The sequence below is a fragment of the Stomoxys calcitrans genome, chromosome 3 (genome assembly GCF_963082655.1).
Source record: "Stomoxys calcitrans chromosome 3, idStoCalc2.1, whole genome shotgun sequence".
NCBI classification, from domain to species: Eukaryota; Metazoa; Arthropoda; class Insecta; order Diptera; family Muscidae; genus Stomoxys; species Stomoxys calcitrans.
Window position 1 is genome coordinate 27,566,123 of NC_081554.1, and position 27,245 is coordinate 27,593,367.

The following is a 27,245-nucleotide window of genomic DNA, read 5'->3' on the forward strand; positions in this document are numbered from 1 at the left end:
ACCACCTAAATCATAAAACAAAGCAAAGCAAAAGTCATTATACTGCCGCCAAGAAACATGTAAGTATTTAATTTAATTTATAAATTTTAAGAAAAAAAAATTACTTTATTATTTTTGCAGGAAAAGCACAAGAGCCACAACCAATAATATTTTGTCTGATATTGCAAAAGGGTTCATTAAAGGGGTTGTGGTGGAAAAGCTTTGGAAGGAATCGACTTAATGCGGCGTTGTCCTCCAACTAAAGATGTGTCTAATTGGAAAAAGTTTTGTAAATGAAATTTTAATATCGCTGTGATTTTATTTATTTCTTTTATTCTACAGACTTGGATCGACTTAAAATGCAACATTAGGTAGAAGTTGTCCCACAACAAAGGTAAAACTGTATTTTACGGGGTAGTTCCCAAAAAAATCTAGTTTTTTGCATACCCCAAATTTTGACCCCAAGAACCCGAATATGAAGCCCGTTTTTGGGGCTCGGGGCCGTGGAACCCCAGATTTTCTCCTCCATATGTCTAGCAGTGGGAAATTGGCAAAAGTATTTAAAACAAAACTATTTGCCTAACATAGTTGAGCAAATTTGACGGCCTTTGGCCGAGTATGAGATTTTCTCCTCCTCCACATGTCCAACAGTGGGAAATACCAAAATATTTTAAATAGAACTATTTGGCTTCCTATGTTTTTTTTTGCAAAAAATGAGCGATTTTTTTGAAAAAAAATTTATTTTTAATTTGTATTAGTTTTAATTTCTTGTCCTTCTAGAGCTTAATGTCCTGCATATTCGTAATCCTATCGTTCATACCTTTAATTTGATACCCATATTGCCTAGGTTTAAGAGGGTTCCAAATTCTCAAGACCCCATAGGTCCTTCCTGGGTCAACATTTTGGACCTTTATTTGCATATTCGTAATCTACTTGTCAATGTTGCCTAGGTTGGACTACTTTCCCCCAAGAGGGGTTTTGGACCCTAGGGGGGCCCGAGCCCCCAAAACGGACTTCATATTCAGGTTTCTGGGGTCAAAATTAGGGGGTACTCAAAAAATTATATTTTTTTTGCGAACTACCCCGTAAAATACAGTTCAGCCACAACAAAATAGAAGGACAGTTTAACCAATATGTGCTTACTCACATGGAAGAAGATGTTGCAGTTATTTGTGGCCCACTTTTATTTAGTATGAAATCTACTAATGATATGGTATAAAATCTACAAAAAATTTTGGGGCTCAAAAATTTAAGTCGTGTGCGAATAAAGAAAGAAAACTTGGAAGTGAGTCAACATGAAATGCCATCAGATATGGAAGAAATTGATGAAGTTCTTGAAGCATCAACTCCTTCAAATTCAAAGCGTAGACGTGTTGTTCCCGATAATAATTCCATCGTAGAAGACGAAAACCAACATCTAGAAAGAATCGGAAATAGGTTCAGTGAATTGGTGAAACTCAAGGAAGCGGTGTCAAATGATTTAATAAAGGTTAGTGAAACTTTAAATACCATAGAATTTTTATGCCAAATAAATATGTTCCTTGTTTTGTTTACAAATTTCACTGAACACAGCAAAATCACCTGTTTTTTGATTTTGCAGCGAAAGTAGACAAGCAAGAACATGGGTGTATAATCCTGATAGAATCGATTGGAACCAGATTAGACGACCAGATGGGTTTTAGGGTTTACTATAAAAAACTAGGACTGGTTAACCGATCACTGTAGTTTGTATCAAGCAGAGATCCTTGCAATTATAGAAGTTATAGTATGGCAAAGATAACATACTATAATGACTTTTGTCATAAATATCTTCTCAGACATCCAGGCAGCTCTTTAATTATCTGGGGAACGTATTTCTGAATTCAAATCTGCCCTCAACTGTCTGATCTCTCAACGAGATGGCTGAACAGTTAAACATTCACCTGTACAGGGTGCCAAAGAGATATTCTAGAGAAATTATACATGACATAATTACCAGGTAGTGTACCGTAAACAGCTGAGTAAAATTTGTTCTCCCTTCTGTCAACGACTTTTGTTGTGTGTGTATTATAGTTAAGTACCATGCCACACACAAACAACGAAAAATGGCGCGAACTAGTAGCATACACAAAATCAGAGCTACACTAATCACTGATTTTGACAGATAGTGCACTCAATATTTTGTTGTTGGTCAATTGCCACTGCCTATAAATTAATATATCTTGGAATTATAGAGCAGATGAGCTTGCACAACTAGGAAATAGGTTAGCAAATCGAGGGAAGTGGCAATCCTCTAGCAACATGTAAGCTTAGTCTTCAGGATGAGGCCTAAAAAAGCAACGAATGACAGGAACAGAAACTATTGGGTTGCCCAAAAAGTAATTGCGGATTTTTTAAAAGAAAGTAAATGCATTTTTAATAAAACTTAGAATGAACTTGAATCAAATATAATTTTTTTACACTTTTTTTCTAAAGCAAGCTACAAGTAACAGCTGATAACTGACAGAAGAAAGAATGCAATTACAGAGTCACAAGCTGTGAAAAAATTTTCGACTATATGAAAAATCCGCAATTACTTTTTGGGCAACCCAATATTAGATTGCAGGTTGCAAGTTACGACTTCTGCAGTAGCCGTAAGGTCATTGAGGAAGAGGAGACTATGTAGTATTTGTTGTTGTTGTTTTGAATTCTTTTTTGAAGTGTGTTGTACGCTGAGGCGGCAGCCCAGGCCGATGAAGGGGTCAATCCCGTACGTACAACCGGCTGCCATGGTATTGAGGAGACTATAGAACATAATAGCAGACTGCCACTTAAACCTAACCCAACAAAGGGTATAGCAAATTCGTAGATTTGGCTTTTATCAATGTTAGTTCGAACTCCGATCAAGAAACGATTGAAAACAGTAATTTAAATTGATTGAATCGCGTTTCGTGTATGTTTATTTGTCTTTAGGAAATTTTATATTTATTTTTCTTTTCTTCTTTTTCTATTGATAATAATAGTAATAATAATGGTAATAATATTTATACAAATGATTTATTAAAAAAAGAAATAATAATAATAATAAAAATAAAGTATAGTATATGTATGTATGTACGTACGTAGAGACTAAAAGAAGATTTGTTTTTGTTATGCATGTATGTACTTCTTAGTTGTATTATCATGTATATCTGTTTTGTTTTCACTTTACTATCATCATTCATCATAATATTTCATAGCGTATCATCGCATGTGATTGTTATAAAAGTAAAAATTAAATTAATAAAGGGAAGACACATTTGTTTTATGTATTGTATGGTTTTTGTATGCTGTATTAGTAGTATGTAGAAGTATTAGTGGTATTAGTAGTTGGTTGGTATGTATTGTATGTATGTATATTTATAAATGTATGTTTTATGTATGTATATATATAAAAAAGAGAATGCTTAAAAACCAGAATGTCAATGACTTATTTGTGTTGCATTTTCTTATTGTTTTTATATATTTTTTTTTGTTATTTTCTATCTTCTTTCTTTCTTTTTTTGTCTATAAATATATGTATAAAAATTGTGATATTTTACGTTGGATGTTTGTTTCCTTATTTTTCTCTATATATCAACTGTATAGTTTCGAATTAGAAATAAAATTTTACAAAACATAACTTAAAACTTAAACAAATTGAATTAGTCGTATGAAAATCTAGGATTTCTTTCTGTTTTTTGTTTTGTGTTTTTTTCAGTTTAGCTTTAAATTAGGATATGTTTCTTCTTTGTAGTTTTTAATTTATTTAAAATATTTTGTTTTCTTTTATTAATATTTAAATAATATTATCTTAACTTGTTTTTACACCCACCACCGAAGGATGGGGGTATATTCATTTTGTCATTCCGTTTGCAACACATCGAAATATCCATTTCCGACCCTATAAAGTATATATATATTCTTGATCAGCGTAAAAATCTAAGACGATCTAGACATGTCCGTCCGTCTGTCTGTTGAAATCACGCTACAGTCTTTAAAAATAGAGATATTGACCTGAAATTTTGCACAGACTCTTTTTTTGTCCATAAGCAGGCTAAGTTCGAAGATAGGCTATATCGGACTATATTTTGATATAGCCCCCATATAGACCGATCCGCCGATTTAGGGTCTTAGGCCCATAATAGCCTCATTTATTACCCGATTTTGCTGAAATTTGGGACAGTGAGTTACGTTGGGCCCTTCGACATCCTCCGTCAATCCTCCGGCCCAAATCGGTCCAAATTTAAGGTATTAGGCCCATAAAAGCCACATTTATTATTCGATTTTGCTGAAATTTAGGACATTGAGTTGTGTTGAGCCCTTCTACATCTTTCGTCATTTTGGCACTGATTCGTTCAGATTTGGATATATCTGCCATATAGACCGATCTCTCGATTTAAGGTTTTGGGCCCATAAAAAGCGCATTTATTGTCCGATTTTGCTGAAATTTTGGGTCAGTGAGTTGCCTTAGGCCCTTCGATATCTTTCTTCAATTTGGCACTGATTCGTTCAATTTTGGATATATCTGCCTATAGACCGATCTCTCGATTTAAGGTTTTGGGCCCATAAAAAGCGCATTTATTGTCCGATGTCGCCGAAATTTGAGACAGTGAGGTGTGTTGGGCTCTTGGATGTTGGTCTTCCATTTGGCTCAGATCGAACTAGATTTGGATATAGCTCCCATATAGACCGATTTCTCGGTTGAACAATGACTTGTACTTATAAGCATTTGGTCTAAATCGTTGGATATGTCTATATAGCTGCTATGGGGCATAAGGTATGCATTTTTCACTGGATTTTGACGAAAGGTTGTTCACATATATACCCGAGGTGGTGGGTATCCAAAGTTCGGCCCGGCCGAACTTAACGCCTTTTTACTTGTTTAGTTTTGTATAAACAAAATCATTACATTCATTTTTTAAATAAATATAAAAAATTCAAAAATAACTTATTTTAAATAATACAAAAAGAAAAGAAAATTAAAAATTTTACCAAAAATATTAAAGTAAAAAAAAAAATTTTTTTTGCATTACATTTTTGTAAAACCTAATAAATATTTATAATCGAAAATCCTAACTAAAACACATTTAATAAAAATAATAATAAAATAAACCAACAACAACTATGTTTACAACTAATGAGCTTGCCATTTAAATTTTGACTCCATCAGCCATTGTTGCCCCCGCGAATAGTTACAAGGACGCAATAGGGGTGTTGTAGGATCTTCCCTTGAGGGCCGTTGCAGACAGTTTCCGGTATTCGTGTGTCGTATTGATTTGTCCTGAAATAAAGTACAGATAAAAAACTTCCACATCAGATAAGGTAAAAAAAATTGGTAAGCAGCCTGTATTCCTTACAGGCTGCTAACACTGAATGAGATAAAGTAGCAGATAATGGATTTAAATTTAGCATTTTTATACCCTCCATCATACGATGGAGGTATACCAACTTTGCCATTCTATTTGTAACTCCTCGAAATATTCGTCTAAGACCCCATAAAGTATATATATAATCTCGAGTCGTGACATTTTAAGTCGATCTAGCAATGTCGGTCCGTCCGCCTGTCTATCGAAAGCACGCTAACTTTCGAAGGAGTAAAGCTATCGGCTTGAAATTTTGCACAAATACTTCTTATTTGTAAAGGTCGGTAGGGATTGTAAATGCGCCATGGCGGTCAATGTTTTGATATAGCTGCCATATAATCCGATCTGGGATCTTGACTTCTTGAGCCACTAGAGGACGCAATTCTTATACGAATTGAAATTTTGCATGAGGTGTTTTGTTATGGTCCATAACCTGGTAAAATGCAAATTTTGCCCATGAACATTCCACTAATGAACAGGGGCAAACTTCTCACATATCAATGAATGCAGTCTGATACAAATTTAATCTCCATGATAAGGGGCCTCCTATTTATAGCCGAGTCCGAACGGCGTGCCGCAGTGCGACACCTCTTTGGGGAGAAGTTTTACATGGCATAGTACCTCACAAATGTTGCCAGCATAACCTGGTATAGCTGTCATATAAACCGATCTGGGGCTTAACTTCTTGAGCTTCTAGAGGGCGCAATTCCTATCCCATTTGGCTGAAATATTGCATGTGTTTCGTTATGACTTCAAACTACTATGCCAAGTATAGTTAAAATCGGTCCATAACCTGATATAGCTGCCATATAAACCGATCTTGAACCTGGACTTTTTTACCCACTAGAGGGCGAAATTCCTATCTGATTTGGCTGATATTTTGCATGAGGTATTTTGTTATGATTTCCAACAACTGCCAAATATGGTTCAAATCCGTCTATAACCTGATATAGCTGCCATATAAGCCGATCTGGGATCTTGACTTCTTGAGCCTCAAGAGGACCTAATTATTATCCGATTTGGCTGAAATTTTGAACAACGTCTTCCATGACCTCCAACATACGTGTCAAATATGGTCTGAATCGGTATTTAGCCTGATACAGCTCCCCTATAAACCGATCTCTCTATTTTACTTTTTGAGCCCCTAAAAGGCCCAATTCTTATTCGATTTGTCTGAAATTTTACACATATACTTCTACTGTGGTCCCAAGGCAATTCTATGGCAGCTGGTTGTACGTACGTACGCCTCAGTGTACAACACACTTCTACAACAACAACATCTGTGTTCTCCAACATTCAATTCAATTAGCAAAGCAATTTTTTTCTTTTATCCTTTGTTTATCAAAAAAGACTCGACAAATGTGATCCATGGTGGAGGGGATATAAGATTCGGCCCGGCCGAATTTGAACGCTTTTACTTGTTAACATTACACTCTATTCGAGCCTCTCTATACTAACTACAAACTACGAAAAGGTACCATCTAGTGCCAAACGAAAAAAAACACTCTTCTAAGAAAAGTCTCATATGACTGAATACATCACAAATGTCGACAGCATTAATGAGGGGAAAATGTTCACTGCACATGTTTTCTGGTGTTCCACCCATAATTTGAACCTCGACGTTCTGATGGTCTATAAAATCCACAGCTGGACGATTAGGACTTTTTCGTGCTTTTTTGATCATTTTACACAAAATTTTATTCTTTTTACACTTTTTTTCTGACGCTTTTTGTTGGTAAATTGTTGGCATCACCGTGCGAAACTTTGTTTGTCCGAACTTGTCCATAAAGATCTTGTCATAGTTTACTCGATATTGACAACACTGAGAATGAACGAACATATGATTATTTCGTTAATTTGAGCTTTTTGTTGCTACTTTTCTACACCTTTTTGGTAACTTATCAAATATGGACGTTTCTGTTATACTATAATCCATTCTTACTGTCATTAAAGTTACTTGTAATAAACAAACATCTTACCTCTGCATCATATACCCATTCCTGATTGCCACCCATATTATGGCAGCGCACCATATTCACCGGACCCAATGACTGTGATGCATCCAAACACAAATCGTCCGACATTATCTGTTGACGCTTTGTATAGGCAAATACTTGATTGCCGCCCAGGCCGTGGCAATAACTCATGCCGATTTTTTCACCATATTTACGGCCCATGGTATCCAAGCAGGTTTCCATTTCGGCATTGCGAATCTAAAACAAAACAAAAGCGTCATCAATAAAAATCATATTAGTCTAGGGAAACAAAGCCATGATCTCTCTATAAAACACTTACTTCACCCAGATAATAATAATCCAAAGGCATTAGACTCTCTGGATAAATATTTTCCAAATACCATCGGAATGATTTACACTTCAGACGTTCTCGCATAGCACGACGTTCACTAACATCACCAGCGGAAGCTTTACGAGCACCTGCATATTTTTGGGGGGGATTGAGTCATTTCGCAAAAAAAGAAAAATTATAAAAAAATTGTTATTACTTTGTAAAAAACGGTTACATAAAGGCTTATGAAATTGTTGTTATGTGAGTGTGTGTATTAATGTGAGTTACTTTAGTTTGGTGTTAGTGCAAATTTTCATTTTATTTTGAGTGCATTTATTTATTTTTTCTCTTTTGTTTTATATTTTATCACGGAAATTTGTATTTACAAATATTTACGCTTTTGAGCGTAGTGATGATTGATTGCTAGGACACGGAAATCGAATATCTTTTTAGTGTATCTAATGCAAGTGATGAATTTATGAACCATTTTTGGAAAGAGTTTAAAATAATTGACTTTGTTAACATTTAATAGACAATAGCTTTCGGAATAGTAGCGAAAACTTTAACGAAAAATCATAATTTTGCCAGTCTAGCGGATTCGCTAGCTTATGGATAAATAAAACGCTATACCCGCCATATGCTTTATACTTTGACGTTGGCAGCACTGACACCTGATCTGAAATAATTAAATATAACAAAACAAACAAAATAATTTATTTTAATTTAAATAATTGTTCCTTGGAGCCCATAAATGTGATTTTATTAAAATCCTAAGCAATTTTACCACTTCAGAACGTTTAATCAGTGAATAAATATGTTGCGTTCTTCCTGTTTTAGTTTTTTTTTTGTCATCTATAACATCAATGTCAAGTATGATCCGAATCGGTCTCTGAACAGATATAGCCCCCATTTAAATCAATCCCCGGATTTTACTTCTTGAGCCATTAGAAGCCTTAGTTTTCATTTGATTTGGCTGAAATTTGGAACAAAGAATTAATTTATGAATTTCAACATCCATGCCATGTACGATCCGAATCGGTCTATAAACAGATAAACAGACTTTCAACATCCATGCCATGTACGATCCGAATCGGTGTATAAACAGATATGGCCCCATATAAACCGATCTCCGGCTTTGACTTCTTGAGCCCCTAGAAGCCTCAATTTTCATCCGATTGGGCTGAACTTTGGAACAAAGACATGACTTATGACTTCCAACATCCATGCCAAGTATGATCCGATTGAATCTCTAAACAGATATAGACTCCATATAAACCGAACCCCTGATTTGAATTGTTGAGCCCTTAGAAGCTTCAATTTTCATCCGATTTGGCTGAAATTTGAGATGAAAATTGGGCCGACCAACAACGAGAGTGACTTGTTTTATTGGATTGTGCAAATTACCTACTCAGGCTACTTTTTACACCCCCATAATTCAACAACACCCAAAATATTACGGTCGTTCGAGGCCCGATTAGTCTCGGGTCCTTTAGGATCGTTGATGTCCGATTAATAGGTCTCAGCATAAGCGTAGAAAGGCTTCTAGGGCCCCCAAAAAAGATTTAGCCCCTCCTCCCTCAGAATTTTAAAAGTTTAATTGTTTTCAATGAAATTTGCTCGTTTTATTGCTATTCAAAGGGTTTTAGTCCACCCAGAAAGCTGGTCTGACTTCGCTAATGGGTCTTGGGCCTATATAACATTGGCAACACTCAGGGCATAGGGTATGATTTTAGAATCAGAAGCGATAAGGTAAAAAATTAGTAATATTGGGATTTAGTTCACTCATATGTAGTTCGACTGCCTAATTACTCCCTGAGATTAAATATGGTTACTTAAAAAGACGTACATAACGAGCATTATCAGCTGTGTTTTATTTTAGTACTATATAGGGTAGGCCATCGTAGCGCAGAGGTTAGCATGTCCGCATATGACGCTGAACGCCTGGGTTCGAATCCGGAGTTTGGTTTTCCCCTTCTTGTGCTGGTAACATTTGTTAGGTACTATGCCATGTAAAAACTTCTCTCCAAAGGGGTGTCGCACTACCCACTGTTTAAAATTTCTGCGAAATCGGGTAATAAATAGAGCTTTTATGGGCTTCAGACCCTTAATCGGGAGATCGGTATATATGGCAGCTATATCTAAATATAGTCCGATCTGAACCGTATTTGGGTCATATGTTAAGAGGCGTAAAACTACTCAATGTTTCAAATTTCAGCGAAATCGGTTAACAAATAAAGCTTTTATGGGCTTTAGACCCTTTATCTGGAGATCGGTCTATATGGCAGCTATACCTAAATATAGCCCGATTTGGCCGATATTTAGGTCATACATCAGGTGGCTTAGGATAACCCTCTGTTTCAAATTTCACCAAAATCGGATGAAAAATAAAGCATTTATGGGCAATAGACCCTTTATCGGAAAATAGGTCTACATAGCAGGTATACCCAAATATGTACCGATTTGGCCTGTTCAAGAACTTAACGAGCGTGCATCAAAAAGACGTATTTGTGCCAAATTTCAGCTCAATATTTAAATTTTCGAAGGCTGTAGAGTAATTACAACAGGCACACGGACATCGTTAAATCGTCTTAGAATTTTACGGCGATCCAAAATATATATTCTTTGTAGGGTCGGAAATTGATATTTCGATGTGTTGCAAACGGAATAACTAAATGAATACACCCCCTATCCAACGGTGGTGGGTATAACAAAGCAATTATTTTAATCCTAAAAGTATGCAATAGTATTCAAATATGTTGATTGCATTATACAATAAATAATAAAGTTCAAAGCTTGTGTATGCATGAGTGTTATTCACAATAGAACAACCGTTGACTTAAGTGAATAACAGTACAACGTACAATTGAGGTTCTGGGGCCGAATTACCGCATACGTGATCGAGTGCGCTTTCGAATCGAATGAAGTTTCATCGTGTTTATTAAATGTTATACCCCATTACATTTTAATGTCAAATTGTCTATAAATTATAATCGACTTAAACATTTGCCTTCTTAAATTGCAAAAATTCGCTTTCAATAATGAAATACATAATTCACAATAGAGAGATTTCGAACGGTTTTACTCATTTACATATGCGGTAATTCGGCCCCTGTTATTATTCGTATCCATACTAATCGGTATCTTTGTATTATTTATTATACATTTGGATAATTTGTCTGTAGTCCGACCAAAACATAAATGTTAACAAACAATTTGCAATTACTTAAACATCATTCCTTTGGTTCATTTACGATTTGACTAAAATTAGACAAACAAAATAAGCGTTTGCTTTTGTGCTCATGGGGATACTTAGAAATGCAGGGGGACTGGAAAGGACTAAAACATAACAGGATAACAGTTGTGGTGATGTGCAAAATATATGAACCAAAAAAAAAAAGAGGATAAACGACGACAAACACAAGGCTGAAATAAAATTTTGTAAAATTAAAATTAAATAAAAAAATAAATTAAAAAACATGCAACAGACACACATACGAGTACGCACATATATAAACAAGTGTGTTAAATAAATAACAATAATAACTTAATTATGGTACAATATACATACATAGATACATATACATACATTGACCTTAAATTAATAAATACAACATAGAGAACGAAGGGGAAAACCAACACCCAACAAATAAATACAATACAATTAAAGCTTAACATAGAGTAAATTATATAAAAAAAAAAATAAAAGTATAAATACAAAACTTAAAAAAAAATTATTAAACATTTGTTTTATGGGTTTATGTTCGGAAACAATTGATAGATGCATAGCAGACCATAACGACATATTTTTTGGTGGAAGGAGGGACTTGGAAACGTAATGCTTTTCTAAGAAATGTACTAGAAAGAAATTTTTAGTTAGTTGATATCTCCATGTTTATATGTTCACAGTTACAAAATATGAATAACAAAGTATGAATGGGATTAGGAGGTTTGAAAATTTGTCTAACCAAACTGCCATAAGAGTGAGTTGGAAGGAGTAGTAGTAGTAAGTCCAAGTATTCTAGTGATATATAAATGCATGTAATTGAATGATTTGTTTTTTTTTCAAATTATCTTTGTTTTTTTTAATTTTGGGTAATGTTTTCATTTTGTAATGAAAGCTGAGTGGGTTAAAAGAGATGTTTTCTGTTTTGTTTTTAGAGATAGAATATTTATATAAATATAACCTGGATAAAAACTGTAGTAAAATTCTTTCCAATCGTCCAGCCAAACCTCAACCAGACGAGCATTATTATGATTAACGATTTCCGTTGTGCCGCCAGGAAATGTATACGGAGTCGATTTACGAAATACATGGCCAACACGTGAACAAGGTGCTATTTCTAAAATACCGCCACACATCCAAACCTATGATTTTTAAAGGCACGTACCACAACGAATTGTGTATGGTTTGTTTCATTTTTTTTTTTAGCAAAAAAGCCCCAATGGTTAATTTTGTTTATTAGAGCGAAATTGTTTAGTTTGCATTGATGTTATTGAAAAAAATGGATTATAATGAGGATAGAAGAAAAAAACAAAATAAAAGAAAAAAATTAAAGTTATAATAATTTCGATTATTAATGAAATAGTAGCCAAAATGTTTAGTATCGTTATGATTATTAAGGTCTCCTCTCACAATCGATTAAGATTTGAGTTCATGCGAGCGATCATTGAGTGATGTTTTGGGTTAATATTGTAAAGCAATTATAGTCCAAAAACCAGAATTACAATATTGGTTTGCAATTAACAACAAACAGTGTCTAATATAGTTTGGAATAATATTAGAAATACTTTTTGAATTCAGTGGAAAAGAAGTTTTTTTTGAAAACACAAAAGAAATTGAGGTATTTTGCTAAAATCGCTGAAATACCAAAGCAGCCAAAAGCAGATTAACTACCAAATTTCTTTCTTTGCATTAATATAACTTAAAATCAGTAAGGAAGAGCAAAAGTCGGGCGGTGCCGACTTTGAAATACCCTACACCTACCCTATAAGTACAAAGTGGGAGCTATATCTAATTCTGAACCAATTTTGATGGACCTCGGCGGATGTTTTCAGATGGGTTATTAAACAATCCGTATCAAATTTCGAGCAAATAAGTTCAAACTGTAAAAATACGGTTGAAAAAGACAACATTATTGCAATATTTCTCAAAATCGGACCAACATATACATGGGAGCTATATCTAAATCTGAACCGATTTCGAGAAAACTTCTTAAATATCGTGGTAGGCATCGAGGAAAGCGTTGTGCATAATTTTGGCAAGATTGGAGAATAAATGCGCTTGCAGTGGCCATAGAAGTGGAAATCGGGCTATATACATATATGGCAGCTATATCCAAATCTGAACCGATTTCTATGAAATTCAACTGTAATATCAAGGGTCTTAAGAAAATCGTTTCTGCTAAATTTCGAGAGAGTTGGTTTAAAAATGAGCACTTTATTGCAATATTTCTCAAAATCGGAAGAACATATATATGGGAGCTATATCTAAATCTGAACCGATTTCGAGCAAACTCCTTAGATATTGTGGTAGTTGGCGTGGAAAGCGTTGTACGAAATTTTGGCAAGATTGGTCCTTGCAGTGGCTCTAGGAGTGAAAATCGGACGATGTATATATATGAGAGCTATATCTAAATCTGAATTTCGATGAAATTCACCAGTAATGTCGAGAGTCAAGAGAAAATCTTTCCTACCAAATTTCGAGAGAATCGGTAAACAAATGACCATTTTCTTGCATTATTACTGCAAATCGGACGAACCAATTTTTTTCAATTTCAAAAGGGTTTGTCTCTAGGCCGAAAAACATGACTGTAGCAAATTTGATCGGATGATAATTGCGACCTGTACTTTGTTAATTTTGTAATTTGTTAATTTGTGTAACATGGACATAGCTCAATCGACGTTTTGCACGGTGAATGAGGATGCCCCCACTAGAATTACGAGGATGGGCAGCGACTCGCCACAGATTTCCATTGCAACCTCTGATCTACTGAGTGACGTATCCTGGCAAGCCGGCATTTGGGATCAGAATAATCCGGATCTACCTGGAATCGAGTACCTTACAATTGTCCTCAACCTGTAATTGAACATTCTTATAGCACCCGATGTCTGGAAATGGGCAGAGTTATCCCTCTACTGAAGCCTGGAAAAGACCCGAGTAAGGGGGAGGCATACTGATCGATCTCCCTTCTCTCACTAGTAGCCAAGACGGTTGAGGGACTAGTCCTACCAATGTACTGTTTAACCTCTACCTATTCGTATCATATGCGGGTGATCGTACGATCATGACATCAGCCCTTCCTCCACCCATTCATGACATTTGCGATAGTTTAAACGTCTAACTCAACGAATTGATTTGAAGATATCAGGCGGGTCTAGCCAACAATCAAGCAGATACGGTAGCAGATTTGGTGAATAGTTGGCGGGTAAATGTGGTCAATGGAGAGCGACCGTCACCCATTGCACCTGAAAAAATTGACCTCACCCGACAAACCAGAGTAGCTTTGGCTCAATTACAATCCGGCAGATGCAGCCCCCTTAAATCCTACAGAACAAGAATTGTTTCCAATATGCAGGATGTGTGTCCCGCTTGTGACCTGAGACCAAACGACACGTGTCACCTGTTAACTGCCTAGCCAAACCCATTCGACTCAGACCCAGATCCCTCAGGACGCACCCCACCTTAGTCACAAAGTTCCTGACAACACACTGCTACAACAACCACCGAATATTAATTTTTGGCTGAATATCGATTGATAATTTTCCTTCGAGCTTTTGCGAAATTGAACAAAAAATTAGCGATCCGATCCTGAATGTATCCCAATCATTAATTTTTCATTCGTCCTTCTTGTTGTGTATTGCAAGTATCGTTAGAATCGTCCATAATCTGAAATGGCTTCGTTATTAAATCTCCCGATTTTGCTTCCTAAACCTAAAGAGGGCGCAATTTTCAAAAACTTTTGTGCAATGATTACTCTCAAGGTTTCCAATTGTCTTTATTAAGTTTGGTTTTAATCTGTCTATGCATTAAGATTGCTTCTTTATAACCGATCTCCTGATTTTTACTTCTCATTTTCGTTGTAAATATAGGTGATGGGAAATAAACGAGAGTATGGATACTATCGATATTTATTATTAGAAATAACGAAAATATCGAATGTTCAAAATATCGATAGTTTGCCACCTCTAGCTTCCACATAAATCCAACTTACGATTATAACTATTGAGCCTCTAGAGGGCGCTATTCTCTTCCGAAATTTAATTTTCGTTATTACCGCAGTCATATTCCACTACTGAATATTGTTTGCTGCTAAATGATATTTTAAGTTCTGATTACAATAATTAATAAAATCAAAGATTGCATTACTCAAGTGAATTAAAGTACAAGTGCAAAATACTCTGCTCCGGCATTTCACATTTTTTATATTTGCTGCAAGGTAGTGTAAGCTCTAAGTTCTTTATTTTATATTAAACCTTTTCTGAAACATTAATTGGTATGAGATTTTCATATATACCCAAAATATCACTCTAGTTCTTGCAAGCGTTTTCATAGCCTTACAGCGTAGTTAAGTCTATATTGTACCTTACCAAGATATTTTGCTTAATAATATTATTAATAATAAAATTTAAATTTAATTAAAAAAAATTAGTCACAGATTGCTTATCTCTCTGCGTTAGTTAATCAATAAGCAGCAAATTGCAATTAATCAGTAAAAAAATAAAAAACAAAAAAATAAGAACATATAACATAAAAAGAAATTCCAACAAATTCAGGAATAGTAAAAAAATTATATACTCCAATATAAAATACCAATTTAAATAAATCATTAGCAATGTGTGTTGTTCACAATATTTATTGGTGGTTAGTGAAAATTGTTTGATAGTTTGAAACATTCTTTGCTGTGAGATTTTGTTATCCTCTAAAGAGTTCTCAAACTGCAGATGGTGTAGCCTGATGGTTATCGATAGTCTTCATATCATCGCCATCATTGCCATCACCCGGCACACACTACTTCATTTCATATCACACATACGCACATACACACAACATTTTAACGTTCCAACAACAAAAGTCTGCAGTGGTGGAAATGGTGACTTTGTTCTTGAAGTAATCAACAGAAACGTTCAAAAAAAAGATGAGCACAAAATTCAACATTTATTTCGAATTGGAAACATTTAAGATCATCATCATTGTCAGTGAAATACATTCATGATATAAGTTAATAATTTCGATTTCGAATTTGCGTGAAGAAAAAAAATTGCTGGTGAAGAAGTGCTGTTGTTTTTTGCAAATACTTTGATTTTGATACTAAGATTTTGCGCATTACGACAAAAAAACTAAAACAATAAAATCGTTATAAACTCAAACACAATATTGAATAAATGCAAACAAAATAAATGTACTATGAATCAATTCAATTTTTCTTATTGTTATTATTCTTATTTTGTAATGAAAGCGTGAAAGTGGGTTAGAGACAAACATTTAGATTGGGAAATACTTGAGAAACGATAGTCATACTGTGTCAGTTTGGGGTTTATTTTAACCAAATTTTGTTAGATATATCCTTCAGATATAAATTGAAGAAAAATCGAACTTCGATATATTTTGTATAACAATAGAATATTTTTTCGTCTTAAGAAGCAGGCAAAAATTATTCTAAAATTTAAATGTCAAGTAATCTGTAATATGATTAATTTCGACAATTAAATTCATTGACATAAGCAACCAATCTCGATCTGATAAGCAATCCCATGGCAACCGGATTGACCCGATGGAATGCTTCATCGACAAGGGCTGCCGCCTCAGTGTACGTGTTCTTCCTTTTTGTTCATTAAAGACACACATCCCGGAGAGCCTTATCCGCACGCTTAGGTGCCGGGATTGAAAAGAACCCCGGTTCTAATCGGTTTGTCAGAACCGCCTCCATTAGTGGTCGGTGTCGGTGAGGTGTAACCGGTGCATGGAGTGGGTACATTTCCGATCTTGCTCCGGCCTTACGTCACTACGGGAATATGAACTGAACATAGACAGCAGTGGGTCACAAGCGTTGCCTTCTGCGTCTTCGTCGTCGGACTATGTGACCCCCGGCCTCTCCCGTGCGGCAATATATGCAACAGCAGCATCCCTTCCCCAGTATCACCAGATCAGTGCAAAGAGGTGTATCGTTTTGCAATTGAATTGCAATGGTATGAGAAGCAAGGACGCAGCTTGCATAGTTTTAACAGATTTTGTTGTTGCAGCAGTGTGTTGTCTTTTATCTTTCGTCTGTTTGATTCTGTTGAATATCCAGAACCAGGAATTCTGCGACTAAGGTGAAATTCTGCGACTAAGGTGGTCCAGAGGGACCACATTAACCCGGTAGCTATTCACCACCCCAGCTACCGTGTCTTTATGAATGTTGTTTAGATCCGCATGATATGTCTCTTGATGTAGGGGTTACCCCTCGCGCTCTAGGTAATGAAGATCCAACTTAAGGCTTCTAGATGGTCTCTGCGATTATAGCCCCGAAGTTATTGCTTAGACTTAGATAGTAATGTCTTCGCACGGGTAGGATCTTTGTCTCTTTATCGGGGTGGTCCACATGAGAACTGAGGAGACAGCCCGTCGCAGTCGGATTGGTTCTCTATCGATTATCAAATTCAGCTCATTATTCACCTCACGTGTATTTGTGGTGAACAATGCTGAAGATTTGGTGGCAGATATCTTCAAAACTCTTGCAGCGAAATAAGCGGCAAGTTCATCGAGTTTAACCTCAGGCACACACCCGTCAACAACGGGTGTGGGCCTCTCTAACTCGATACCGCTGATTGTCCGCGACTGTCCTTGCAGCTATGGAGCATTCCACTATCCGCAACCTGTGGACGCGCCCGGTAGCTCGCAATTAAGCTTCTCGGGACAGCAATGAGCACCACCCTGATCGGACCTCAATGTTTCGGCCTGTGTGGTGATCACTGCTATCACGTGCCTAAGCCAGTAATCAGCTTGTTGTGCGCTCAAAATACTAAAAAGTAACCTCGTTGGTAAGAAAATCTAAGTCAGGAAATCTGTGCTACTTACAAAATCCCTTATTGTTTTCCACACCACGCCCTTAAGTTGGTTCATGTCTGGTATTGTGTCGCCACCTCAGTGCCGGTGTCTGTTTTTCGCACATGACCTGCACATGCCTCTACCTGCTGCACTAATTCAGCGCTGGTATCCAGCCATGATAAAAACTTCTCTGCGAGAAGGTTTTCACTAAACGGCTAGCCGCTCGGAATTGACATAAAAAAGTCCCTTATCATTAAGATAAAACTTTCATCGGACTGCAATCACTGATATGAGAGGAGTATCCCCTGTACTTCAATGAAATGTATATACATGGGAAATATTTATAGTTCATTAAGTTAGTTCACTAATCCAATTCGTTCGGTGAGCTGCTTTGTGCCAATGAACTAGTTCGTTAAGTCCATTCAGTTAGTTCAGTTAGGTCAATGCTGTTTGTAATTTTTTGTCTACTATGTATTTTTTCGGCCAATGAACTAGTTCGTTAAGTCCATTAAGTTAGTTCACTAGTTCAGTTAGTTCAATGCTGTTTGTACTTCTTAATCACCCGCCATTTTTCGTCTACTATGTACTTTTTCGGCCTATGAACTAGTTCGTTAAGTTCATTCAGTTAGTTCAGTTAGTTCAATGCTGTTTGTACTTTTTCGTCTACCTGTACTTTTTTGTCTACTATGTACTTTTTCGGCCATTGAACTAGTTCGTTAAGTTCATTCAGTTAGTTCACTATTTCATTTAGTTCAATGCTGTTTGTACATTTTCGTCTACCCTTACTTTTCGTCAACTGTGTTAGGCAACATATCCATTGTGATTCGAAACCCAGGCTACAGCATAAGTGAGGGTCCACATTCATTGATATGCGAAATGACCCTCCGCTGTTGGAATTTAATAGATTTTTTGTGTACAAAATTTGCCAAAATCTTGGATGTTTTTCACGGAGGGTCTATGAACGAATTTGTTTAGATAATTGTTCACCTTGCCCTTGTACTTTATTAGCTTTACCTTATAAATAGTCTGGTGCCCTTATTACTTTCGCCTAATTGAGGCTCCTCAATTAGGCGCACCCCTTCCATTGATTAACAAATATTGCAGGTCGTTATGGGGGTCGCCGTTTCCCTTTAGCTTTGCACTAGGTCAGTGACTCGCTAAACCGATTCTGATTTTTTTCTCAATTTCCTTAAAAATCTTAGAGTAAATCGTTTCCAAAGTATTTCCCATTATTGCCACAGTTTTGTAAATGTTAGTGAAGTTTTGTTTGTTTTTAGTAGCAAATAAATAATGAAAAACTTGTTGAAAAATTAAAAACTTATAGATCGACTAAAGTTCTCTTGAGCAAATCGTTGTCTTCTTTTTGGTGTGTGTGTGTTTGTTATTTTTCCAAAAGAAGACATGAAACGAATTTTGAAAAATTCTCCTATATATAAAACGAGTATGTATGCATGATTTTTTTTTTGTTTTTAAATAATTTTTTTTTTAATTTTAGTAAACATCGAACCTGTGCTCATGGCATAATAAAAATCTCGCCATTCATCCAGCCAAACTTCGGCAACACGCGCCGCATTATGGAGAACAATTTTTGCAACGCCACCAGGGAACGTGTATGGCGATTTATCACGGAACACATGGCCCACATGGGAGCATGGTATTATTTCTAAAATGCCGCCACATTGCCAAATCTAAAGATAATTTTGTTTGTTTGTGGTTTTTTGGGGTTTTTTTTTGAAGGAAGAAAATTTTAATAATACGAAACGTAAAAAATAAAATTATTAAATTAAATCAATTAAATAATCGAAATAAATAAATTTTACAACTATATAAAGTATTTTCTAAGATTTTGGGAAAGAAATAAAAAAAACTCCTAAATTTGAAAAAAATCTGTTGGACTTTTAAAACAATGAAAAGGTGAGTGTTGAGATTTGTTGTAGTCATAACTTACTCTGAAAGACATTTCAAGATTTTCGCCACCCCAAATGTCCATGCCTTCGTCATAGGAACCAATTTCATAGAAGTACTCCTTATCTATGGAGAATAGACCACCAGCCATGGTGGGCGTTCTTAATGGAGCTGTGCGATCATTGTTGCGTCTTTCCATTTCTCGCTGAGGAACACGATACCTAAAAACAAGAGCAAAAAAAAAATAGAAAATGTCTGAAAAAAATTCATATTTAAACAAGTAAAAGCGTGCTAAGTTCGGTCGGGTCGAATCTTATATACCCTCCACTAAGGATCGCATTTGTCAAGTTCTTTTCCCGGTATCTTTTTATAGGCAATCGAAGGATAGTGGATAAGCATTGCTATGCTATTCGAGCTTTGTCAGGTTATAAACCGATTCGGGCCATACTTGACTTGGGTGTTAAAGGCAATAATATATCCCATTGTGCAAAATTGTCAACCAAAACGGTTAAGAATTGCCCCCTAGAGGGACTTAAGAAATTAAATGGGGAGATTGGTTTGCTTGGGAACTATATCAGTCTATGGTTTGATTCAGATCATATTTGGCACGTTTGTTAGAGGTCATAGATACAGTGACTGTGACCACTGTGGGATAACTGTGAGCACCACACAAGCTGGATCATTGAGGTTCGATCTGTGTGGTGTTCATTGCTGTCACGAAAAAATTAGCGGCGAGCTACCGGGCGCTTCTATAGGCTGCGGATGGTGGAATGCTCCATACGGAGTAGCTGTAACTGCAGTCGCGGACAATCAGCGGTATCGAGCGGAGAGTCTCAGTGAGAGGCTGGGCGGCATCGCCTTTTAAACAAATACTGAGTGCCTAAGATGCTCGATATGACAAAGCGGGTTTTTGGCGCCTTTAAATAACCAATGGCCGCCCTGTTCCCGCGGCGATCGGTCCTTTAAACGGGATCGAACTTGCTCACCCACAGGAGCTTGACGAGAACTACCACCTCCACATAAAAATGTGAGTACAACAACAGTGACTGTGCCAAATTTCAGCAAACCCGAATAAGAATTACGCCCTCTAGAGGCTCAAGAAGTAAAATCGGGAGATCGGTTTATATGGGATCTATATCAGGTTTAAGACTGATTCGAACCATACTTGGTGTATCTGTTAAATGCCATATAAGACGTCATAGTACAAAATTTCTTCCAAATCCGATAAGAATTGCGTCCCCTAGAGGCTCAAGAAGTCAAATCGGGAGGTTCGTAAATATAGGAGCTATATCAGGTTTCATTAAAAGGATTCAAACCATGCTTGGCTCGTAAGTTGGAGGTCATTGTGCAAAACTTCAGCAAAATCGGATAAGAATTACGCCCTCTAGCAGAACCGGATAAGAATTACGCCCTCTAGAGGCTCAAGAAGCAAAATCGGGAGATTGGTTCATATGGGAGCTATATCCGTTGTTAGACTGATTCAAACCATACTTGGTATATCCGTTAAATGTCACAGAAAACGTCATAGTACAAAATTTCATCAAAATCCGATAAGAATTGCGCCTTCTTCAAGAAATCAAATTGGAAGTTGGTTTATATGGGAGCTGTATCAGGTTTAAAACCGATTCAAACCATACTTGGTTGGTAAGTTGAAGGTCATTGTGAAAAATTTCAACAAAATAAGATAACAATTGCGCCCTCTAAAGCCTCAAGAAGTAAAATCTGGAGATTAGTTTATATGGGAGCTATATCTAAATATGGACCAATCTGGGCCAAATTGAAGTGGTGTGTCGAGTGGCCTAACACAACTCACTGTCCTAAATTTTGGCAAAATCGGATAATAAATGTGGCTTTTATTGATCTAAGACCCTAAATCGGCTAATCGGTGTACATGGAGGCTATATCATGATATAGTCCGATTTAACCCATCATCGAACTTAACCTGCTTATGGACAAAAAAATAATTTATGCGAAGTTTCAGCTCAATATCTCTATTTTTAAAGACTGTAGCGTGATTTCAACAGACAGACGGACGGACATGGCTAGATCGTCTTAGATTTTTACGCTGTTCAAGAATATATTTCGATGTGTTGCAAACGGAATGACAAAATGAATATACCCCCATCCTTCGGTGGTGGGTATAAAAAGCAGGCCTCTTATCATTGAACTTACACATTTATCGGACTGCACTTATTGAAATGAAAGAAGTATCCCCTGTTTCTTAATGGAATGTCAATGGGAAATTTAGTATTAGTAAGCTTCTTTCTGCTAATTTACTAGTGTTTATACTCTACAGTGGTGCTGGGTATTATAACTTTGTGCATTTGTTTGCAACGCTAAGAAGGAAACGAGGTAGAACCATTGATAAGTATACCGATTGGCTTAGAATCACTTTTTAATTATGTTCTTGTGATCAAGGTACAGGTCGCATTTGTTGTCCGATTGCTGTGAAATTATGCACAAATCTCCTTTTTGGTCCAAGGACGAACGCTATTGATTTTGAATCGGATCAGATTGAGATATGGCTCGCATATATGTATATCTTTCATCCGATATGGAATTTGAAGGTCGTAGCCGCCACAATTTTGGACCGAACTTTACGAAATTTCGCATGACATGTTTTATTTGACGTCTCAATGCGTGTGCAAAATTTTATTAAAATCGGTTCAGATTTAGATATAGCTTCTAAAGGGTGATTTTTTTGAGGTTAGGATTTTCATGCATTAGTATTTGACAGATCACGTGGGATTTCAGACATGGTGTCAAAGAGAAAGATGCTCAGTATGCTTTGACATTTCATCATGAATAGACTTACTAACGAGCAACGCTTGCAAATCATTGAATTTTATTACCAAAATCAGTGTTCGGTTCGAAATGTGTTCATTCACCGTTCAGCGATGAGCCTCATTTCTGGTTGAATGGCTACGTAAATAAGCAAAATTGTCGCATTTGGAGTGAAGAGCAACCAGAAGCCGTTCAAGAACTGCCCATGCATCCCGAAAAATGCACTGTTTGGTGTGGTTTGTACGCTGGTGGAATCATTGGACCGTATTTTTTCAAAGATGCTGTTGGACGCAACGTTACGGTGAATGAACACATTTCGAACCGAACACTGATTTTGGTAATAAAATTCAATGATTTGCAAGCGTTGCTCGTTAGTAAGTCTATTCATGATGAAATGTCAAAGCATACTGAGCATCTTTCTCTTTGACACCATGTCTGAAATCCCACGTGATCTGTCAAATACTAATGCATGAAAATCCTAACCTCAAAAAAATCACCCTTTATATATATCCTATATGGCCTTTTAAGGCTGTGGTAGCCACAATTTTAGTCCGATCTCTTCAATATTTAGCACGAGACGTTTTATTTGGCATCCCAATATATGTGCGAAATTTCATAAAAATCGGATCAGATTTAGATATAACTCCTATATATATCTTTCATCCGATATGGACTTTTAAGGCTGTAGAAGCCACAGTTTTGGTCCTTTCTTTACAAAATTTAGAACGTGATGTTTATTTAGCTTCACAATATATATGGGAAATTTCATGAAAATCGGATCAGATTTAAATATAGTTCACACATATATCTTTCATCCGATATGGACTTTTAAGGCTGTAGAAGCCACCGTTTTGGTCCGATCTTTACAAAATTTGGCACGAGACGTTTTATTTGACCTCCCAATATAAGTGAAAATCGGTTCAGATTTAAATATAGCTCCCATATATATCTTTCATCCGATATGGCCTTTTAAGCCTGTAGAAGCCCCAGTTCTGGTCCAAACTTTACGAAATTTCGCATGAGATGTTTTATACGTGTGCCAAATTTCATTAAAATCGGTTCGGTTTTAGACATAGCTCCCATACATATCTTTCATCCGATATGGGCTTTAATGGCTGTAGTAGCCACAATTTTAGTCCGATCTTTTCAAAATTATTATGAGATGTTTTATTTGGCGTCCCAATATATGTGCAAAATTTCATGAAAATCGAATCAGATTTAGATATAGCTCCCATATATATTTTTCATCCGATATGGGCTTTTAAGACTGCAGAAGCTACAGTTTTGGTCCGATATTTACAAAATTTTGCATGAGACGTTTTATTTGGCTTTCCAATACGTGTGCAAAATTTCATAAAAATCAGTTCGGTTTAAGACATAGCTCCCATATATATCTTTCAATCGATATGGCCTTCTAAGGCTGTAGAAGCCACAATTTTAGTCCGATCTTTCCAAATGAATGAGAATTTGAGATGAGATGTTATATTTGCCATCCCAATATATGTGCGAAATTTCATGAAAATCGAATCAGATTTAGATATAGCTCCCATATATATTTTTCATCCAATATGAGCTTTTAAGGCTGTAGAAGCCACAGATTTGGTCCGATCTTTACAAAATTTTGCATGAGATGTTTTATTTGACGTACTAGTACGTGAGCTAAAAAATCGGTCCAGATTTAGATATTCCTCCCATATATATCTATCATCCGATAGGCTGTAATAGCCACAATTTGGGTTCTATCGCAAGAAAAGGCTTTTTTCAAAAGGTATGCACAACTAAAGTCTGACTAGATTTCAGCATAGGTTTCAAAATTAAAAAGTAGTATGTACGTGGACTCGGTGCGTAGGGTGTTAAAGAGTCCGCTCGGCCCGACTTTTGACTTTCCTTACTGGTTTTCTACAGTTTTTATGTTCCCCCAAATGTTATGCTTAATTTTTATTGTTACTGCTTGTTTTCTTTTTTCACTTACCATCTAAAGTTTAGTTTCCAATTGAAGCCACCCCATGTTGAATCGGAGGCTGTTATATATTCAAATGTTTCATCTGAAATGACATCAATTATGGGACATACAACCGTACGACGATTTTGCACGATACGTGCCAACAATGGCTCCAGCCATCCTTCAGTACATTCACAATGTGCATCGAGGAAAGTAATAACTTCTCCCTATTGCCGCCATCATCATCATCACCATCACCAGAGTCACATGAAAAGAGAGTTGAAACAAATTTCGAGAAAATAAAAATTAAATTAAATCCATACGCATATGCATTCATACCATATATATCGTACATACGAAATAATACATCAGATCAATATATGTAAGTGTGTGTGATGTATGGGAATGTTTAAAATTTAATAATAAAAAATAACTCTATTGAATTAATGTGATATGTTTTTATGTGCAACAAAGACTTTGTAGATTTCCAAGAAATAAGACAAATCTCTTTAATACCAAATGGAAACTTATCTTACAAAAAAATATTTTATGTAAAAAAAAGTAGTTATAAAATATTTATTGTGTAAGGAGGGACAACTGCAATTTAAAAAGTTATAAAAATTTTTCCAAAAAGTTTTTACAGCAGAGACGATTATCTTAAAACTGCATGCGGCTTAAAGGCTACAGCTAAAGCTACAAAAATAAAGTTAAACAAATAAAAAACATATTTTTAACATACCGTCACATGTTCGGCACCTAATAAACGGGCACGTATCAAACCGGAACGTTTTTGGGTGCGCAAAACAAATGTATGCACGGGCAGCGTTGCAACATATTCCTCCAATTTTTTGCCCAGATAATCTGTATGGACGGGGAGTGAGAATTCCATTTAATATAAAAGTAAAAAAGGGATATGAAAAAGTATTATAAAAACTTTGAGTTTATTAATATATTGGGTTGCCCAAAAAGTAATTGCGGATTTTTTAAAAGAAAGTAAATGCATTTTTAAAAAGACTTAGAATGAACTTTAATTAAATATACTTTTTTTACACTTTTTTTCTAAAGCAAGCTAAAAGTAACAGCTGATAACTGACAGAAGAAAGAATGCAATTACAGAGTCACAAGCTGTGAAAAAATTTGTCAACGCCGACTATATGAAAAATCCGCAATTACTTTTTGGGCAACCCAATACAAATATACAGTTACGTAGTCATTGGAAACAACAGTGACGAAAAAAGCTTTTCATAAAGAGAAGAACTTAATACAATAAGCCAGAGTTAAGGCATATGCAATCTAATTAACAACCCTTTTTTAAGCCAACAACGGTCCGGAAAAAATCCTTTGGCGAACTCGGCAATAAAAAGGATGCCCCAAATCATTGAGCTTAGAACCATGTTTATACTAGAGCCCAAATCCACTTGATTTAAAATAAATCTCCAAAAACACGAGATTTCCAAAATCTCGTCGCAAATCTATATTTGCTACAAGTGTAGGCATGAATCAGATAGCACTCATTGATTTGAGAGAAGTATCTGCTGTTCCGAATTACTCTGAAACTTTTTGTCTCTTTTTTTGTCTTCCAAAATCATTTTCTTTCTGAGATTATCTTGACCCGGCAATGGTCGGTCCTATGGTCCGGAACGAGCTTGAAGAGGATTGCCACCTACACATATCAGCGGTATCGAGTGGGGAGTATTATTGGGAGGCCGGCCGGGACCGGCTGTTGCTTAAATTCTGAGTGCCTGTAATACTCGATATGACAAGGCAAGTTATTGGCGCCTTTAAATAACCAATGGCTATAAAGGTTCCGTGGTAAAAGCTTTGCTCACCTATGGAACTTGAAGAGAATCGCTACCTTTGCATACAAATGCGGCGGTACCTGATTGACCCGATGGATTCTTTCATCGGCAAGGCCTCAGTGTACAACACACTGCCCAAACAACAACAACAAAAACTTCACACCTTGTCACAAATTGCATTGTAACGCGCGGAAAACCTACAAAGGCTGTCAAATGTGACACTAAGTTGTTGTTGTACCCTTGCCGATGAAGGACTCCATCGGGTCAATCCTGTAAATACAAGCGACTGCCATGAGATTGTGACTCCAAGTTGTTGTTGTGTTGTGCAGTGTGTTGTGTTCTATCTTTCGTCTGCTTAATTCTGTTGAATATCCAGATTCAGGAACTCAGCGACGAAGTTGAGTTGCGTCCAGTGGGATCTGAGCAGAGTGGGTTTGGCTGGGCAGTTAGACAGGTGACGTATGTCTTGTGGTCCTGGTTCAGAATCGAGACATACATCCTGCTCGTAGACATCCATCATCGCTCTATAGGAATTGAGAACCAGAATTACTCTAATTTCCCGGGGGAGGTCAATTTCTACAGGTGCAATGGGAGGCGCTCGTTCTCCAAGAACCACATTCACCCGGTAGCTATTCACAGCATCTACTACCGTGTCTGCATGAATAGTGTCTAGAGCCGCTTGATAGGCCGCTTGATGTAGAGGTTCTTTCTGGTAGCGCTTGACCTCGCGCTCTAGAACTCGTGTGACATCAAGTATTTTGGTAAAGTTGATGATTGACATCGAAACACATTTGACTCTCACATCTATCTGCTGAAGCATTTCCTTTGACCATGGAGTGAACAGTAAACAGTAAACAGATTAGGTGGTGAATATCTTGAAATTTTTAGCAGCAAAATACGCCGCTAGATCGTTAAGGTAGACTTTCTACTTATCGCCGATTTCATCAAGGAGGGGTCCCAAAGTCATGATCGTACAAGGTTAGGTTAACTTAGTTTGGTGCAGATATTAATCCGCCCCATGACACTATGGATATACACCTAAGCAAGTAATCGGCTTGTTGTGCGCTCTGAAAACTATAAATTTACCTCTAAAAAGAAAATTTTAAGTTAGGAATTCCGTGCTATTTACAAAATCCTTAATTGTTTTCAATACCACTCCCCTAAGGTGGTTCATGTCTGGT

General features: G+C 36.4%; 1 protein-coding gene across 6 annotated transcripts in view; it reads right to left on the reverse strand.

The window, feature by feature from the left end:
* Positions 1 to 3,345: 3,345 nt before the first annotated feature.
* The window catches only part of LOC106087249 (polypeptide N-acetylgalactosaminyltransferase 5), a 217,809-nt gene continuing 193,909 nt past the window's right edge, over positions 3,346 to 27,245 (reverse strand). For 5 of the 6 annotated variants that reach the window (XM_013252223.2, XM_059364356.1, XM_013252225.2 and 2 more), the window contains 7 exons: positions 25,005 to 25,126; positions 24,296 to 24,492; positions 19,583 to 19,760; positions 19,142 to 19,322; positions 7,617 to 7,756; positions 7,301 to 7,534; positions 3,346 to 5,239 (listed from right to left, as the gene is read on the reverse strand). In XM_013252223.2, the coding sequence (XP_013107677.1) occupies positions 5,093 to 5,239; positions 7,301 to 7,534; positions 7,617 to 7,756; positions 19,142 to 19,322; positions 19,583 to 19,760; positions 24,296 to 24,492; positions 25,005 to 25,126 (1,199 nt within the window). In that variant the 3' untranslated portion in view covers positions 3,346 to 5,092. Of the gene's footprint in view, positions 5,240 to 7,300; positions 7,535 to 7,616; positions 7,757 to 11,791; positions 11,973 to 19,141; positions 19,323 to 19,582; positions 19,761 to 24,295; positions 24,493 to 25,004; positions 25,127 to 27,245 lie in introns of all 6 variants that reach the window. The other variant, XM_059364355.1, reaches the window with a different exon arrangement.